This window comes from Pelobates fuscus, chromosome 1, assembly GCF_036172605.1.
Source record: "Pelobates fuscus isolate aPelFus1 chromosome 1, aPelFus1.pri, whole genome shotgun sequence".
NCBI classification, from domain to species: Eukaryota; Metazoa; Chordata; class Amphibia; order Anura; family Pelobatidae; genus Pelobates; species Pelobates fuscus.
In genome coordinates, this window is record NC_086317.1 from 260,398,544 (window position 1) to 260,418,595 (window position 20,052).

The 20,052-nt window shown below is 43.0% G+C and overlaps 1 protein-coding gene across 2 annotated transcripts in view; it reads left to right on the forward strand.

Annotated features, from left to right (window-relative positions):
- Window positions 1–20,052, forward strand: part of REPS2 (RALBP1 associated Eps domain containing 2) — a 272,569-nt gene that overhangs the window by 100,091 nt on the left and 152,426 nt on the right. For both annotated transcript variants that reach the window (XM_063456831.1, XM_063456839.1), the window contains exon 6: window positions 16,074–16,212. In XM_063456831.1, the coding sequence (XP_063312901.1) occupies window positions 16,074–16,212 (139 nt within the window). The remainder of the gene's footprint in view (window positions 1–16,073; window positions 16,213–20,052) is intronic.

Consider the following 20,052-nt stretch of genomic DNA (forward strand, 5'->3'; position numbering starts at 1 on the left):
TTTGTAATAGTAGACAACCTAGGGTGTTTAAAATGGGGAATATAATGTCTTTTTTAGTAGCCACTTAGTCACAAGCACTGGTCAAAGATAGTGTTGTTATTTATTTTCTATTTTTTTTTCACTGATATCATCATCATCATCATCATCATTATTTTTTTTACTACTCTAAACTACTAGGCGATGTACAACAGTAACCCCCCTCCCTATGTACAGGTTTTATGGGGTTTTGGAAGGGATCAAATATAAGACTGTCAGGGTACCTGTGGTCTCTACCTCCGAAAGAGGTAGAGACTTGGCTGTTCCTCCATCCAGACGGTCTGATGGCTCCCTTCCCCGCGGTCTATCCGGTCATGCTAGGCCGGCCGCGAGGGAGTGACTGCCTTTTACAGCATCTAGGCAGGAAGTAGTCATCAGGACACTCCCCCGGAACAACCTGTCAGTCATGGCTGCAGGACCAATCAGGACGCCTTGGAGGCGTGGTTACTGCTCTGAACAGGGTATTTAACAGAGCTTCTTTCATTAGCTCATTGCCCTGTCGTGGTTCTAGCTTGTTCTAGTCACTCAGTGCTTGTGTATTCTATTATCCCTTTTGGTTTTGACCCGGCTTGTTTACCTTACTCTGCTTATCTCTGTTACCCTTGATTCGGCTTGTCTCTCGCTTACCTGTCTTCTGTTACCCTCGACCTCGGCTTGTCTTTGACCATTCTATACTGTACTACTTACGTTAGTCCGGCCATTCTAAGGTCCGGTATACGTATCTGGCTACTGTTTGTACTCTGCGTGTTGGATCCCTGCCCCGATCCTGACAAAGACTTGCAAATTCACATTTCTGGACTTCCTGTCTGGGTTGTCAGGCAGCAGACATGTGCACTAGTGAAATTTTCGTTTCATACGAATAAATTCGTACTAAATAAAAATTTAATTCGTCCAATCCGAATTTCGTCCATAAATCATTTGGATGAAATTCGGTAAAAAATAATGTAGTTTTCGCCCATTATGATGAAAATAACACTGTGCATGCGCAAAAAAAAAGCAAGGAGGTAGCCGGCAGTGCTACCAGCTCTCCCTCCTTGTAATAAATATTAACAATTCCTATCCCCCGGCCCTGCATTAAAATCTATGGGGGTCACTGTGACCCCCATATTAATAAAAGGGAGGTTAAGAACACGTGGTTGCGGCCATCTTGTTCGCACGAACGCAGGCAGCGGTGTTTGGTCATCAAGTGCATCGTACTAAAACCTCAAAAACACAGCTGAATTTCCATCCCCGCCTGTGTTCGTTTCTTTAAATCCAGGAAGAGCACTGTTCGGTGGAATCGTTCACTTTGATTAGATGAACACTATCTGCCTATCCTGCAGCACAGAGTCTATTAAACGAAAGAACTGATACGAAAAGGTAATGCATTCGGCATTTGCCCTTTTATTTCCTATATAATTCGTATGTAGGACTTTTGTTTATGTTATAGTAAACAAATACAAAAAAGTCTGATAACAAATGCACATTATATTAACAAAATATAAGAGTAATATACATGTCTAAATATAAATTATTTAGACATGTATATTAATCTTTAATTTTATTAAATTTACATATATATATATATTTATTTATTTGCATTCTAAGTGTATAGTTCTTTTTTTTTATAACATAATTGTTTGTTTTTATTATTTCTATATTGAGGGATCTGCCTGACAACTACATGCAATCTGTCAACTACACCAATCTGAGTCATGTGATTGCTGCATGGGTGGGTTTCGCTGCAGGGGGACTGCTTTGCTTGTCAGCAGTCACCCCCCTCCCTCCCCCCCCCCTATCCAGGCCAGGAGAGTGCTCAATCATTAGGGTATGCTATGCTGCCCTACAGCATTAAAACTCTACTTTTGTAGGACGGCATAGCACACCCTTTGTCAGGAAGGGGGTTAAAGATGAGGAAGGTGATACTTTTTTGCGTGTTCTGTGTGGCATTCTAGGAAATTGTGGAAACACAATTTTTATGAACCGCTGTATCTTATCTTGATGTTAGAAGTAGGCTTCACCTGCCATGAGATCATGGGAGTGAAGGTGGTAAAACCATAAATTCAACAATGTGTGTGTAAATAGTTTAATACGTTTTCTATTTATTGCTATTTCATTATTTGGACACAGTTTAATGTGTTTATCCAATAATTTTAAATCATCTGAAAAGATGATCAAAAATATGAAATCATTTAGATAAATATCACATTGAGGCATGAAATTGAACATGAATAGGCTTTCTATTTCTTTTTAAAAAAAAGTGGTTGGTGACATCTTATATCTATTTCAGTAACGAGAGACTGAATTTAAAAATGATAGGAAAATCCAAAGCATGAACAAGAAAAATGCTAAAGTTGTTGTTCATTAAACAGTGATTTGTCCTGGATTAATTTACCTGCGTGATTAATGCAATTTAAGCCAAAATGTTTTAAATTAGGAAATTCTCCAATAGATGCCCAAGACATTGTACCTAGAATGTCAATTCACCACATTTTCTGAATAAACCTTCTTAGGTTCCCCTGTAAAGACTCACAGTAAGTGAGTGTTCTGAAATCTTTTATTGTTGATCTATAATTTGTTCAAGCTTGATCTAAAATGGTCTAAAAGGTATCCAATTCCCTCTACCTAAATCCCACCCTTTTTCATTGAAATATTTATTTCAGAAAAAAAGAGAAGTGAAACAAAACATCTTTCTGGATGAAAAAGTGATGGAAAAATTTATAAATCTATTGCGTCATCGACAAAATGTCGTACAATTTAAGTGACACGGCACAAATGCAGCAACAGATGAGGAAAAGATTTTTAGTAAACTGCATGGAAATATCAAAAGAAAACCCTGAAAGAAATACTAATGGTGCAAAACTGTATTGACCCTATGATAGACTCCCACTAGGAATCTTTAAGGAACACTATAGGGTCAGGAACATAAACATGTATTCCTGACCCTATAGTGTTAAAACCATCATCTAGCCCCTCTGGCCACCCTTGTCCCCCTAAATATTGTAGAATCTTACTTTTACTCCAATCTGCTGCTGTTGGCTCTGCCCCTTATCTGCCTACTTGGCTGACATCATCAGAAGTTATGATCTGAGCCAATCACAATGCTTTCCCATAGGAAAGCATTTGATTGGCTGAGCTTGTCAAGGAGACAGATTAGGGGCAGAACCAGCACAACGAGACAAATAAAGCCCTGGCCAATCAGCATATCCTCATAGAGATACATTACATCTAGTATGTCTTCAGTATTTCCTTTTCCTATTCCCACACTTTATTTGTGATTGTAAAGAAAGCAATGTGTCTATCCCAAGTTTTCGTACAACTGACCAGTGTATCGGTCTTTATCCCCTCTGCAGTAAGGTTATACTTATGCATATGCAATAATTCCTGAAATAAATCATTTACAGATATTGTCCCTAACTTCCAATTTACTTTTACAATACTGCCATTGAAACTGATTTTAAAATAGTGTTTCATCATAGTGGGAGTATACTAAGCTATGATATACCCCTAACCAATGGAGATAGACTTCCAACTCTAAATATGGCCAATGTTTAAGGGGTTATCCTATCCTTCGTACATTCTAGCCATTCAAATTAGAACAATAAGAAATGATCTTTTTGGACAAAATCAATCTCTCTTGCTGCATGACACAGTTTTGTCTGCACAATGGCTTAAACCATTTGCACCCTCTTTGAGTAATGTCCATGTGATGATTGATGACAATCGTCTCATGGTCCTGCTTACTGCTGGAATCTGTGATATGATGCTGACCTACCAAAAACTGTGATTTTACCAACTAGGCTAAGCCTGGGTGTCTCAGACTTTTCTTATGTCTCTCATAGTGGCATCCATCTCTTGTTTCCCTCACTTCCTTCCTTTTATTTTGTTTGCACTCTCATTTCCCTCTCGTGATATTGCTTGAGGCACACTCACACTGGCTAAATGTAACGTGACTGTGATTGATCCGATTTTATTCCCAATGTCAATTTTTATAATAAATGGATGGATTCAATTAATCAGTTAATGGATGGATCAAATATTCTAATGGGAAATACAGGTGTGTGTTTTTTGTTTTTTCCAAGTTTTCAAGGGGGGTGGGGGGGGGGGAATACTTGTCAAAAGTAAAATAATAAAACAAATCCATTTAATCTATCATTGTAAACAATTAATGAAAAGATAGGTGAGCGAGTCTATTCTGGACAGTAGAGCAAATTGTGTCATGAGTGTAGGTTAAAGGAACTCTGTAGGCACCATAACCATATCTATAGATGTCAGGGCCGTCTTTAATATCGATTGGACCCTGGACAAACATTTGCTTGGGCCCACTGGACCCTGCCCTTGCCCCCGTAGCACAAGAGGGAAGAATAGAGAAATCCCCATCTTTCATATTAGTCCTGCGATGCTATGTCAGCTGGGGATCTTTGCAGGGTTGTACTTGTGAGCAGTGTTTGTGCATTTGAAGGTAAGCATGTTTTTGTTTAGAGTGTATGTGTGCATGTAGGGGTGTATTTGTATATACTGTTACCATTGGAATGCAGTGGTGTACTTGTGTGTAGTGTTTGCACTTGAATGCAGAGGTGTGTGTTTGTCTGTAGTGTTGGCTTTTAAATGCAGGCGTGCTTTTGTCTGTAGCGTTGGTGTTATAATTTATATAATATGTTATAATGTATAAAATTTTTGCGTTTTATTACAGGGGTGTGTTTGTATGTAATGTTTGCATTTGCACGCATGGATGTGTTTGGATGTAGTGTTGTCTTTTAAATGCATATGTACATTTGTGTGTGTAGTTTTGGTGTTTCAGCAAAGGGGTTTGTTTGTATGTAATATTTTTGTTTGCATGGGTGTGTTTCCATGTTGTGTTTAATTTCTGGGATATATGCGCGTACATATTAACACATATAAACATACACATTAACATGCAGATACACACAAAAACACTTTGACACATACTGGCATATATAAATATATACACACACACAGATACATGCACTTTGATACACACACAGACATACACATACTGGCACATCCATGGCACATACTGTTATTTACTGTTACTGTTATAACAAGACTTCAAAAACTTTGCATGCTTTCACATATGGTGGTGTGCGGAACCATCATCTTTGTATTATTTCATATTTGGAGGCCAGGCTGACAAGGACTGAGAATCTCTATGAAATGGTAAAGAAACTATTTAGGATCCTGCTGAACTGTTTAGCAGGATGTGGGACCTGGCACCCAATAACTCCAGGCCTCAAAACTCCTAAAAGATTCAATATGTCAGTGTCCCTTTAAGCAACTCACTCAATAAGACTGATTATGTGTCACCAGACTTTCAATATAGTTCCTGTTGAGAGAGAGGTTCCTCAATCGGTGTATGGTGACTCATTACTTGTAATGTGAGATTGGACATATGCTGTAAAATAAAGGTTAATGGCTCAATTGGTAAGGATTGGTGTTAATCCTGAGGATGATGTTCTCAGCACCAGAAATAATGAATAGGGGAAGAGGACAATATATGTGTACGAAAGTGCCTCGTTAGGTCATTTACATCCCTACATAATGTTGATCCAACTTACCTATCCTCCCTAATCAGGGCCGGATTAACATAGGGGCTGATGGCAGGGCCGGCGCGTCCATAAGGCGGCCCAGGCGGCCGCCTTAGAGCGCCCAAGCAGGGGGGGCGCAAAAATCCGAATCCCCAGCCACCGGCTAGGGATTCGGATTTTTATACAGCCGCCCGCAGCCTACCTTGCCCTGCTCTCCTGGCTGCTGGCTCCCTCCACAAACGGTCCGGTCCCGGAGGAGGTGAAGTCTGTGCTGTGCCGCCCGGGCCCGCCCCCTCCTGATGATGTCAGGAGGGGCGCGACTTTCACCTCCCCCAGAGTCCCCTGCGGTCCGATGCTGGCAGGGACAGGCTCCCCATGCTGGCTGGCTCCAATATGGCGGCGCCCATACAGTGGAGCCCGCCCGGAACACAAGTGAGAGGGAGTGAGTCAGTGACAACACTGAGGTAAGGGGAGGGAGACAGGGAGGAAAGGCAGGCAGACAGGCCCAGCGGATACCTGCTAAGGAGAAATAATAGAAAATAGGGCCACCAAGCAGTATATATTCTGGGCACAGTGTATGCACCCTGTTTGTTATGTTCCATGGAGGGGGTAGACATGTGGCAGGTTGTGGTGGAGTGTAAGCAGGGTCAGTGACTTTTGGCCAAGGCAACAGCTTGTGTAAGCTCACTGAGCAACTGACTCCGTGAGTGTTGTCTTATCACCCTATGCCTGTAGCGGACAGGCTGGGTTCCACTCTGTACTTGAGAGGATTTGTGCCATCTATGGTGCCATGTCATGTGGCATCATTGCAGCCGCCGGTGGTAGTGGGAACCATTTCTCCAAGTCCATGGACCCTCCTCACCCGTATATCGGGATCCCAGGTGATGGTGTGTGGACTGCGGGCGGGTATATGGCCCTTCTTGGCTCCCCGCCTTGGAGGAGGGCGCCAAACCAGTGCTTTGTGTATATGCTGTGTCTTGGGAGTGTGTCTGTCTGGTCTCTAGGCTCCTCCAGAAACGCTGACATATTGCTTCATACGTTGCGTGGAAAGTAGTTTCCCAGCTTCGGATGGTTTCTGTGGCGTCCGCCATTTTGGAGAGACCACGTTGCAGGTCCCTTAAAAGTAGTCGCCAAAAAGCAATCATGAGGTAAGTGCTTGCTTGGTGGAGACCGGGATGACCCCCGCCAGCCCAGAGGGGGAGGAAAGGGTAACGGGACCTTGGAGTTTCCACTTGAGGGCACAGTGTCACCGAGGATGAGGGTTTGGCCGCCTGTATGCATGTATGTCTCTGTATGTATGTCTCTGTATGCCTGTATGTATGTCTCTGTATGCCTGTATGTATGTCTCTGTATGACTGTATGTATGTGTATGTATGTATGTGTCTACATGCCTTTATGTCTTTGTATGTATGTTTCTGTATGCCTGTATGTATTTGTCTGTATGACTGTATGCCTCTGCATGTCTCTGTATCCCTGTATGTCTCTGCCTGTATATCTCCCGTGTGACTGTGTCTGTATGTCTGTGTGTGACTGTTTGTGTATGTCTCTGCCTGTGTGTCTATATGTCTCTGCCTCCATATCTATGTCTACATGGCTTGGAAGAAAATAAAATACACACAAAGGGATCTGGAGGTGAGGGACACACAAAACGGACTAAGGGGAGAAATGGCCACATAGAGGGTGGAGAAAAAAAAAACAAAGAAAGCGGCTGGGGGTAAGAGACACAAAAAGGGTCTGGGTGTAAGTAAGAGACATACAAAGGAGGTTGTAAGACACACTAAAGAGGGAATAAAATACATTAAAGCACAAAAGGGGTAATACATTCAAAAGAGGGGATATGAAACACTAAAGAGGGTAAGAAAGTGAGAAATCCAAAACGGGGGGGTTACAAGACACACAGGTGAAGATGCACTTTTTTTTGCGGGGGGATGGGGAGGGGTGGGGGGGGGCGGCTAAATGCATCTTCGCCTATGTAGCTAAAAATCCTTGCACCGGCCCTGGCTGATGGAGCTGCAGCCCCAGGCCCTGGCCCAAGGAATAGGTCCATTGATTTAAAAAAAAAAAAAATATATATATATATATATATATATTTTTTTTTTTTACTCACTACCCTTAGGATTGTCAGGTATTTCTTATGGTTGCCAGGTATTTCTCAGAAGTATTTCTCAGGTATTTGAGGCTGCCTAGCCGGTGCCGGTATTGCAGTAATAAACAGAGTATAAACAGAGATTTTTCTGCAATACCAGCGCTGGCCATTAAGGGTCGCTGTTTGTGCAGGGATAAGAAGTTACAGCATCTTCCTCCCTTCCTCCCTCTCTCTACTCATTGATCCGCGGGGGAGGAGCTCTGCACAGAGAGGCCAGACAGTAGCTCCGAGCCTGCGAGACATGGGGACAGTGAGAGACTTGGGGCCGCTGAGACATTGGGACATTGGGTGACATAGGGACACTGTGGAACAGTGTCTCCATGTCTCCCAGTGTCTCCATGTCTCCCAGTGTCCCCATGTCTCCCAGTGTCCCTAGTGTCTGTGTCCCTAGTGTCTGTGTCCCTAGTCTCCCAGAGTCCCCATGTATCTCAGTGTCCCCATGTATCTCAGTGTCCCCATGTCTCTCCCAGTGTCCCCATGTCTCTCCCAGTGTCCCCATGTCTCTCCCAGTGTCTGTGTCCCCATGTCTCACAATGTCCCAATGTCCTAGTGTCCTAGTGACATTGGGACACTGGGAGACTTGGGGACAGAGACTCTAAGGGACACTGGGAGACATGGGGATACAAACACTAGGGGACACTGGGCGACATGGGGACCCTAAGACACTAGGGGACCCTGAGAGACTGGGGGACACAGGGAGACATGGGGACACTGGGCGACTTTGAGACCTGGGAGACATGGGGCACTCACAGTGTCCCCATGTCTCCCAGCCTGTGTCCTTAGTATCTCAGTATTCCCATGTCTCCCAGTGTCCCTGGTGTCTCAGTGTCCGTAGTGTGCCAGTGTCCCTAGTGTCTCAGTGTTTCCTAGTCTCCCAAAGTTCCCTGGTCTCCCAGTGTCCCAATGTCTCCTAGTGTCTCAGTGTCCCCTAGTATAAAAAAGAAAAAATCTCAGGCACTCACTGTGATAGATTTTAGCAGGTTTATTGGACACTGCAACGTTTTGACCTGTACCCAGGTCTTTATCAAGTCTCCAGTGTCCTCTATGTATCACCGTGTCCCCTATGTATCAGAGTGTCTCAGTGCCCCATCGTCTCTCAGTGTCCGTAGTGTCTCAGTGTCCCATAGTCTCTCAGAATCCCCTAGTCTCCCAGTGTCCCCATGTCTCACAGTGCCCCCAAGTGTCTCAGTGTCCCCTAGTATAAAAGAACAAAATCTCATGCACTCACTGTGATAGATTTAAGCAGGTTTACTGGACACCGCAACGTTTATACCTGTACCCAGGTCTTTATCAATTCTCCAGTGTCCACTATATATCAGTGTCCCCTATGTATCACATTGTCTCAGTGCCCCATGTCTCCCAGTGTCCCCTCGTGTCTCAAAGTAACCCAGTGTTCCCATGTATCCCAGTGTCCCCAAGAGTCTGTGTACCCAGGTCTCCCAGTGTTCCCTAGGATCTTAGTGTCCCCAGGTCTCCCAGTGTCCCAATGTCTCTCAATGTCCCCTAGTGTCCTAGTGACATGGGGACACTGGGATACATAGGGACACAGAAATGCCCCCTTTTTGTGTATGTTCGTCCCTTTCGGCAGTTCTGGTTATGCGATTTGTGTCAGTGGCCCACCCTTTAACCCCATTTAGAGACTTCCTGCTTTACTGGACACTGCTGTTAGGGGGTATGGGTTTACTTGAAGATTAGCATAGGGTATGTGTTTTCTCATAGCTGCATCCTATGGAGTTTCCCTCCAGCACCATCTCCATCAGATACATGACGCTTAGGAGGTAGGACTGTTTTAGTGTTTTTGGTCAATAAGATTTTGTAATTAGGCCCATCATAATTGTCAGCACCAGGCCCACTGGGCTCTTAATCTGGCCCTGACGTTGCTGCCTATTTTGTTGCAATAAATCTGCCTGCGGCTTTCACATTTGAGTGCCTGGGAATCTTTCTTGCTAAAATAAATTACTAAACTCAGATTAAAAAAAATAGAATGACTGAAAAGTCCCACAATTGCTTTTTTGACCCAAGATTGCAGAGATTGCAAGATTGACCCAAGATTGCAGAGGGGGTCATAGTCAGTGAAACAATAATTCACTGCCAGACATTTCACATTCTAAGCAAAGCTTAGTGTGGAAATGCTGACTCAAAAATAAAAAAAAAACTATATCAATATTTTATAAAATCAATCTCAGTGAATTATTAAGATATCACACAAAACCATGAAATAACAAACATAGTCAACATTACATTAAATGCTTTTGACCAAAAACTGCCAATGTTTGAAGCCTAATTATTAACTGACAATGAGTAACTAAAAACAGTGGCGTTCACACGACCCATGGGGCACCGGTGCGATAATTGATCCGTGGGCGCCCCCCGCCCCTCCGCGTGGGCCGGAGCCGCAACACATGGCGCCGTGCACCTGGTCGCAGGGGTTGCAGGGCTGCAACCCCTGCCACCGCGGTATGTACGCCAGTGCATGCAGATACACATACACTTAAAGGACCGCTATAGACACCCAGATCCAATAAGTTCAATGAAGTGGTCTGGGTGCCAGGTCCCTCTAGTTTTAACCCTGCAGCTGAAAACATAGCAGTTTCAGAGAAACTGCTATGTTTCACTGAGGGTTAATCCAGCCTCTATTGGCGGTCTCACTGACAGCCGCTAGAGGCGCTTCTGCGATTCTCACTGTGAAAATCACAGTGAGAAGACGCTGGACGTCCATAGGAAAGCATTGAGTAATGCTTTTCTATGGGCGGTTTGAATGCGCGCACGGCTCTTGCCGCGCATGCGCATTCGGAGCTGAGTTGCGGATCGGGGCGCGCTGGAGAAAGGTAAGTGCTGAAGGGGTATTAAACACACACTCTCACGAACAGACGCATAGACACTGGCTAACAGAGACACACTCGCTGACAGACAGACACACATACACACTCACTTACAAAACATACTCACTAACAGATACACACAAACTAACACACTCAGTAATATACACACACAGTAACACACTCACTGACACACACTCACTGACACACAAACACTCACTAGCAGACACACACTCAATAACAGACACACACAAACTAACACACAGTAACCACAAAAACTAACACACCCACTGACACACACACACTCACTGACACTCACTAGCAGACACACACACAGTAACACACACACTGACACAAAAACTAACACACACACACTCTAATACTAACACACATACACACACGTTTTTGTTAAAATGTGATCCCCCAGCCTCCCTACCTCTGGGAGTGCTGAGGGGATTCCCTGGGGTCCAGTGGTGCTGCCCGGCGGCCGGTCTTGCGGGGGCGCACTCTCCCCTGAGCGCTCCCTGTTCAGCTCCCTCGCTCGCCGCTTACTGACTTCATATTCCGGCTCCGGCATCACTGCAGTGCGCGAGGGAGCTGAACAGGGAGCGCTCAGGGGAGAGTGCTCCCTGGCGCGCCTGCAGGCCTGGCCGGTGACACCAGGGTCAGCCTCGGGGGGCCCTGAGGTGGGCAGCTCCTGGGCCCCCCAGGAGAAGAGGCTGGCCAAACTGGCGTACATACCGGGTCGCAGAGCGGCCGGGCCCCCTGGTGGTACAGGCCCGGTCGCTTCGGCGACCCCTGCGACCGCGGTATGTATGCCAGTGACTAAAAACATTTATTTGTCTTGAACAAACTGCAAAATATTGAAATGGTGATATAATTTGAAATGGTGGGCTAATCTACAAGAGGCTATAACAGTACAGATAACAGCTCTGTTTGGTTGGATTTAGTATTTACTGACTTAATATGTTGTGGGGAGTGGCTTAAAGAGTATCAATACCAGTTTCTTCCATTATTATTATTATTTTTTCATTCATGATGACATGGGCAAGGTTACACGCTAGAACATTGTGAATTCTAGTATGTGGACTGAGGGGTTCTTTGTTGTGTGAAAAGAGTATACAGAGATCTCAGTGCTCATATAACACATCAATGATAAGGAACATAAACACATGTACTGGCTGCATATTCAGATGTGAAACAAGAAAAAAAAAAAAAATCTTGTCACTGATATGAACTAACTTTATTCCAGGCATATAAGTACCCTAAGTTTGCCTAGGCAATAGGAATAAAGCTAGCAGACTTATATGAACCACGTTGAGGACCTGTAGAAACTGTAGGTGCCTGCACTCCAGGATATACTGCCCGATGCATAAAAAGGTGGCACGAACTGATAGTCTAAAAAGAGTAGGCCAACACGCTGTGGATATGGAAAAAGTCGGCTTATACCCAGGCTGACTCAGGATATATCAGACTTGCAATATATGGTTGTGGAGGTGCTCTCTAAGGATCTGAGAAAATCACCATACCAGCCTGGGTATGGGCTGGGTAAAGAGCCTTCACTGTATCACCGTAAACCCGGCATCATAAATTAGCCAAGTCCTTCCACCCAGGTGGGCTGCATGAGGACCAAGAACATTGTCTCCTCTGAACTACCCTCCACAGAAGTGGGTGGTGGAATGGGGGTAAGCTCCAAGTGTCCCTCAGCCCAGATAGGTTCCAAGTAGTATCTTGGTCGCTCTAAGTGTCAGAAACAGATCCCCGCATTTATCTCACTCCACAGGGCAGATGGCAGAGGATGTATGGGTTTGTCTTTCAGCTAACATATTCCGAAACTTCTTGCACAGAAGATCAAACTTAGTTAGGATGTCCCCTGGCAGTAGGCAATGCTCTTCTTCTCTTAGCCATACGGCTATCTTGTAGCAAGCTCTTGTGTTTCCTTATTGCAGGGAACATTCTGGCAACCACTCCTGCTAGTAGCCACCACCGTGGGCACCGGGATAATTTCAACCACTCCAAAGGGAAGAAGCCCGGAGGCCAATACGAGGCAAATAACCAGAGTTACGTATTGCTGCAATGTGATGGAGCGGCTGCCTCCCCCACACTATCATCATGTTCAGCCTTACTCGCTGGAGCAGCAGTCTCCATGCTATTTGGACAGTTCACAGCCAAGACTGCTATAACTGGGTCTCTCCCCAACGTAAAAGATGCCGCTAACTATAATCAATAGTCAACTAAGTAGGAAAATTATCGGAGGAGCTGAGGTTCAATGCTTCTATCTTACATAGCCACCATAGAGTAACTTTTTTATCTTACATAGCCACCATAGAGTTACTTTTTTATGTTGTGTACCTATCTTCCTTATAATTTATGGTAGATGGAAAATAATTTCATATTTTTGCATAAACTTTTAATATAATTTTTTATTTAAATATCAAAAACTATATCATATATAAAATTATACATCAATATATAAAAAATATACAAATTCTAAATGTTTTCAAAATGTTAAATAATTTTAAAAATGTATCCAAAAATATCAAATCATTTCAAAAACTAACCAAAAAAATATTAAATTAAGTCATAATACTTTGGAAGACTGCTACATGAAATATTGTATTAGTAATTAATTAATACTTAATATTGTAATTAATATTGTAAAGCGCTACGGAATCTGTTGGCGCTATATAAATGGCCATAATAATACTAATACTTTGGATGAAGGATCCTTTATCTCTCCATCAATAAAGCATCTCACATTGTTTTTTTTTTTTTTTTTTTTTAAATTCTTTATTTTTGGTATGCAGGTAGGTAGGTACAACAGTGCCTGTGTCGCCACAACGGCATTCGCGGGCTTGTTATTCATTTACATATTATAACAGTTGTGGCTGATTGAGTATGCATACATTTTTAAATGATTATGATAACAGTACAGTGAACGTATAGTAGATAACACAAGGCAACATTGATGAATGACATAGCAGGTATTGTATATGACAAGATATGCTGCACTTTTTTCTCATTTGTAATAGTTAAGGTTACAAGAGTAAATAGCCCTATTGTATAGAGTATTATTTATCATGACATGACGTTTGAACAGACAACGAGTGCTATAGAATTATGCATGTGTAAGGTACAGTAGTTTAGTTCATGCTAAATTGCAGTAGGAATAACTTGGTGTTACTAAAGGTAAAGGTCATAACATGTTAGGCATCCTATTGAGCCTATTAAGTGCACTCTTTAAGTTAAGTAGTTGCGTTTAAAGCTTAAGCGAAACATGCGAATAAAAGCTAAACAGTTATGCATTAGATCACTCTGATCGGCTAGGGGAACATCTAGTTACGACCAACTGTCAGGGATATGGCCCCTAAGGGGTGTGAAAGAGCAGGGTTGTACCACTGGCAGGCTTGTGTCCCTTAAGTCCATCAGGTCTGTGGAATTCCTGCTAACTGTCGACCGGGTCCACTAGCCGATGCCTGCAGAGGGGCTTGTATTGCCGAGCCACTGGAGCTGGATACACCAGATCTGTGATGCTGGGGTTAGGGCAGAGTCCGTCCCGGTCGGTTTGGTGAGTTCTTGTTGCGTGATCGGAGCGCCCCAAGCCCGGGGCCCCCAGGGGGAAATCAAATCCAGCAATCTCGAGGGCTTGTTGGGACCCTGGTGCGCCACTAGTAGCCTTTTACCCTGGTACCGCTTGAGAGCTGGTGTCCTTTCGCCATAAGCCCGGTTTCCGGTGTGGTCCGGGGTCTCCCCTGTCGGGGTTTTACAGTGGGCCTTGTTTTCTGGTTGCCGTATTTTGCAGATTGCAACCCTCCGTCGGTGGAACTGGCACCTGTGGGGTACTTTCCCCTTAGCTCTAGTAGGGCCCCTTGTACGGGAGTCCGTGGATTGTGGTCCCCGACCGCCTGGAGACATCATTCCCGGTCTTTTCCCTGCCGGGGCTGATTGTGTCACGGTCTTTCCGTGACTTGGCTCTGCTGTTTGCATGCGGGTCAGTAATTGGGCCCAGAAATTGTCGAAAATGACATCGATCGGGTCTCTCTTGCTCTCGCTGGGTCTCAACCTGTCAGGTTGGAGTTCGTCTCTTGTATCTGGTGCAGACGTGTCCGCCATTTTAGAGGCCTCGCGCCCCACATTGCTCTTTAATGTCGCTGGCTGGATCATGGGTTGTGGGGTGGGAGGCACTCCGTCTGGTGGGGACCGGGATAACCCCCACGGTCCATAGGGGGGGGGAGGTTGCTGAACACGCTCTCGTGCAATCGTGTGCGGTTGGCGGGGAAGCGGCCGCCATTCCCCGCTACCGCCTGCGGTAGGCCTCATTCCGTCGTGGCGGTTCCCGGTACGCCTGGGTTACGATTTTGGTATCGCCAGGTTCGGTTGGTGCTCCCCGGTGTAGTGATGCGGTTTATTTGAGGTTCGTGGCGTTCCAACCCAGGCTAAACCGCAAAACGTGCGCTCGTCGGCAGGAGCTCAGGCAGAGCACGACCTGTCCGCTTGCTGGCCAAGCTCCGCCCCCGCATCTCACATTGTTACCGATAAAGGATTATTAGGATTATTAGAATTTATGTTGCATTATTTCTACAGAAACTTTGTGAAAAGTGTGTTAAAACACATTTTAACATTCCGTTATAAAGCTGGGTGTTGCTGCTTTAAATGCTTACTTATCAAGAGTGGCCTTTGTGTACCTTTAACTAATTAACCACATAAGAAGAAGAAAAAAGGTTTTGTGGTAAAATGTTGTTTTCTGCTACAGTTACCGAAAGGTGAATTGCAGACATTACGTTTAATTCTAAAGGTTCCTGCGTGTCATTTTGTTGGTTTGGTGACATTTTTTAGCAAAATGTTTATTGACTTAGATACAAGACTGCAGACTGATAGCTACATCTATTCGTCTATTGATCACTCATTAGTTTAAATCTGAGAGTTAAGAGCTTTGAGTCCATTAGGTGGAAAAATAGTACCACCTGCCATGTACCTAAAATGAATAAATGTAATTTATGCAGGACCGGTGCTAGACTATTTTGTGCCCTAGCCAAGACTAGCTACTTGTCCCCCAAACAAAAATTTCCAACTTGGTGTGTCTTTTGCTCCCCAATCACTTTTTGTATTTCTTTCTCCCTTCAGCCCTTTGTGTTTCTATTTTTACCCAACCCCTCGTATGTCTCTGTTTCCCCTTCCTCAGCCCCTCTGTGTGGCTCTTTCTCCTCCAGCCCCTCTGTGTGGCTCTTTCTCCTCCAGCCCCTCTGTGTGGCTCTTTCTCCTCCAGCCCCTCTGTGTGGCTCTTTCTCCTCCAGCCCCTCTGTGTGTCTTTTACCTCCAGGCCCTTTGTGTGTCTTTTCCCCACAGCCCCAGATTAACAGGAAAATTAGAAAATAATTTCCATTTCTTGGGGTTTCGTGTGTGTGTGTAAAAAAATATTCAAAATCTATTTTTGATGCATATTTTCAATACATCAAATTTGGATGTATTATTCTTTTTTATCTTGATGTTGCCTAGAAGGAACTATTAATTTTTGTATTTTTTCATGTTTTTGCTTTCTATTACTAGTCTTTCTCAGTTGAAAGAGAGGTGCAGGACAGTTCCAGTAATTACTCTGATGACCCCTGGAGGATAACAGAGGAGCAGCGGGAGTATTATACTAACCAATTTAAAACTCTGCAGTCAGATCTGAAATCCTTAATTTCTGGTAAGTTGTCTAGTGTTCAATTTAAAAAAAAAAAGAAAATATATGTGCAAGTATGACTTAGTTTGCAACATGTCAATATAGATATACGACTACATTATTATTATTATCCATCTCAATTGTACTTCTGTTATTGACTTCAGAATCATGAAAACCTGGGTTATAAACAGGTACTTCAGACACTGCAGCTGGAGCACTAATGCACTAACCACTCTTCTAATAAAAATGTGTTTGCCGGTAGAGTTATAATATTGAACTATGTATTATGGGGGGGTATTATGGGGAAGATAATAATAAACCACAAGACTGAATGTTGAGTGGGTGGAAATTGTACTAGAACTTTAAGATGACATTATTTCCCCCTACTGTACATTTCACCAATTATGTATCTTTTATTTTACATGATAGTGTTAAGCTAAGTATTAAGGTAGTGTAGAAGTTAATGGTTAGTGTTTGGTCTTCATGCAGCTTTAGTGTGATGTCCGTTTCTTTTGAACTATTGAATGTACATGAAAGGGAATAGTGGATCCCCCAGAACAGAGCTCCATGGCTGTCTAACCTTGTAAAAGCTTTGTGTACAGTACTCTTCTTTCTATGCTTATTATTATTATTATTATTATTGCAATTTATATAGCGCCAACAGATTCCGTAGCGCTTTACAATATTATGAGAAGGGATTTAACTTTATTTTAAAGGATCATTAAAGGGATCCAGACCACTTCATCTTAATGAAGCGATTAGGGTGCACTTGTCCAGTTATTTTAATCCTGCAATGTAAAAAATTTCTGTTTTATATATACTTCCATTGCAAGGTTAAATCCACCTCTAGTGGCTGTCTTCCTGACAGCCACTAGAGGCGCTTCCTCCTTTAGAAGTGAGTGAAATTCAGTTCTGGAGTCAAATGCAGCTGATAGCTGCATTTGACTGGAGGAGAGCTGTGTTTGGGGACTAGTTCCAGTCCATTGCTTCTCTAAGAGATGAATGGAGACAGAACTGAACATGTAGTCCCAAAAAAACAATTGTTAGTATCTGGACTATAGGATCTCTAATATTATTTTTAACAAGATGCATTAAGTATTACTCACACCTGGCAAAACTAGCTGTTGGTCCACTTTTGTAAGGGCTTTACCTTACGTTGTCTAAAACCGCACCAGGCACCTCACGGAATATACAAAATGTTGTAAGAGTTTCATCACATTTGTATAGCAAACACTAATGGATATATAGCAGAGCAGTGGGTAGATGCTTCCCAACTGAGCACAAATGGTTTTCACTACATTCCACGTATGCATGTGTGAGTGCATGAGAACACGTGGCTGTATGTGTATCTGCAACTGTGCATTTGTGCTAATAGATCAATGAGTGTCTGCATGAATTTTAGGAGATATCACTGTGAGTGTATCCTTGTGTGTATCTGTCAGTGTGTACCTATGTGTGACTGAATGAAGTGTCTGTATGAGTGTGTGTATCTGTGAGGCTGTGACTGTGAGCCTGTGTAGTTCAAAAGGAGGGGTCAAAAACATTTACAAGAATGTAAGTTGGGAACTTGGAGCAGGCTAATTGTCAGCGTAATATAGGGATTCATTGTGGAGAGAGGGGTAAAGAGCAATGTGGGGGTTTAGTTTGACGAGGGAAGAGGATATTTGCAGTGAAGTATAGGGAGAAGGTCAATTATCAGGGATCTGTTGGTATGTAAATTGAGGAAGTATAATTAATTGGGTTAATATTGGGATGCAAATACTTGGTTGAAGGGTTTAATTTATTTTCATGGGGTGTGAGAATGTAAAAGAGTGTAAGCAGTAGTGGAATTCAGTCAGTTTGTACCAGTTCACAATAACCTATTACTAAAACGTAACAAGTTCGCCGGACCGGTGATTAAAATGGCAGACTTATGTGTCGGGTCCTTAGTCCATGAATAAGCACCAGCACAAATGAAACACTCTGCAACTCCACAGGCCGGCTGGGGGATTATATTATCTCCCTCACCAGCCTTGAAGTTCTAAGCAAAGGAGTTTGTGGTATACACGTTAGATTGCTACATGTCACTGTTGGTACTCTGCTGCTACTGTGTGAGTCAGAGAGCTGCCACCAAGTTACCCAGTGTGGGCTCTAATTCAAATGGCAGATAATTGAGCAATGAGACTGCAGGGGCATGATATATACACCAAAACTGCTTCTTTAAGCTTTAGTTGTTTTGGTGACTATAGTGCCCCTTTAAGGACCTGCTAAAGATGCAGTTTTCAAACTCCCCCTAGCAAAATACCAAACTACAAGCGCCACCTACTGAAGATACATTCAGTGATTCAATCCATGTGCACCTCTACACTGGACAAACATGGGTTATACCATCCCTGAAAAGTAAGCAGGGAGGTGGGAAGAAAACCGTACTTTTTTCTTAAGATATTAATATATTTGGAGAGGCTAAATACACAATATATACATACGGTAGCCTCCCACCACCCCACCTCACAGCACTTAGAATTCCCCCCACTAAACACCACAAAACAAACACAAACTTCCCACACTAAACACTACAAGCAGACTCCACATAGAGCCTTTATCAAACAGGCAGAAGCTTGAAATCGAGAGAGTAAGAAAATCGCAATTGATAACACCAGGGAGGCGGGGGGGGGGAATGTTTGTTTATTTTTTGTCCACTACTACTATAAACAGTCACTTATTGTTCCATTTACTGTTCTCACACCATAAACAGAGAATAGAAGGCTTAATAAATAACATTTAGGAGGTCGCAGTTTACCCACCACACCTAAGCTTGGATGTTGCAGAGTACTTTAAAAAAAAATTGGGGGGTATATTGCTGCCATCTAGTGGGTGTAAAGTAATAGGTGACTGGGTAGTTGGTAAGATGTACAGGGTTATTTTCTAACATTATTATTTACCGTAATTCAGATTGAATTCAAAGTGAATTTCAAGTTTAAGCCCAAAGGACCTGAACTAAAAGCATAGCTGACTTTTTCCGGTTTATCTATATTTACCTTAAATTTGAAATTCACTTTCAATTCTCACTTTAATGAAGAACCTTGTAAATGAAACCGCAGACACATCTTAAAAAAACTGGTGAAAACAGCAAGGAGCACAGAGGTTTGAAACTCGTATTACATATAAAATATATAAAACACTTATGTCTATGTGCTATGAAACTGTATAAATGACATTTGCTGACTTTATGAAATCAAGCACTTACACACGTTGTCCTTTGTGCAGTATTAGGACATACATGTCCTGGTCTGCCAGAAGTAGCAGCAATGTGTGGATGTGCCAGGGTGTCTGGAAAGGTACTGGCAGGGCCGGTGTAAGGATTTTTGCTGCCCTAGGCAAAAAGTTTTTTGCTGCCCCATTCGTTTCACCCATGGTGTGACATCACAATGCCCAACCCATATGATCTGCCCAGGTCATGATATCACATAGAATTGTCAGGAATGCTAAATTAATTTTGTGTTTAGGTAAAAATAGCCAAACTGCAAACATAGCTTGATTAGATTTTTTTTTTTTTCCCCCAATCTGGCTATTTTGCCCATAATTAGAAATTCACTCGAAATCCATTTAGAGTTCCCAGCAATTCTCACTTTGGTTTAGCATAGTTCAAATTGTACATTTCAATATAAAACACTTCAAGCACCATAGCAACAACAGTATGAAGATGGTTTAGCCAGGATGTCAGTGATCGTTTGTGATCATATTCTGGCAATCGCAGCCTATCACTGGTCGCCAGATTGAGGGAAATAGTAGGTATGTTTTATCCTTGTATATAGTAATTTTTGTGTAGTTATTATATTCTGCTCTTTATATGTATATATATATATATATATATATATATATATA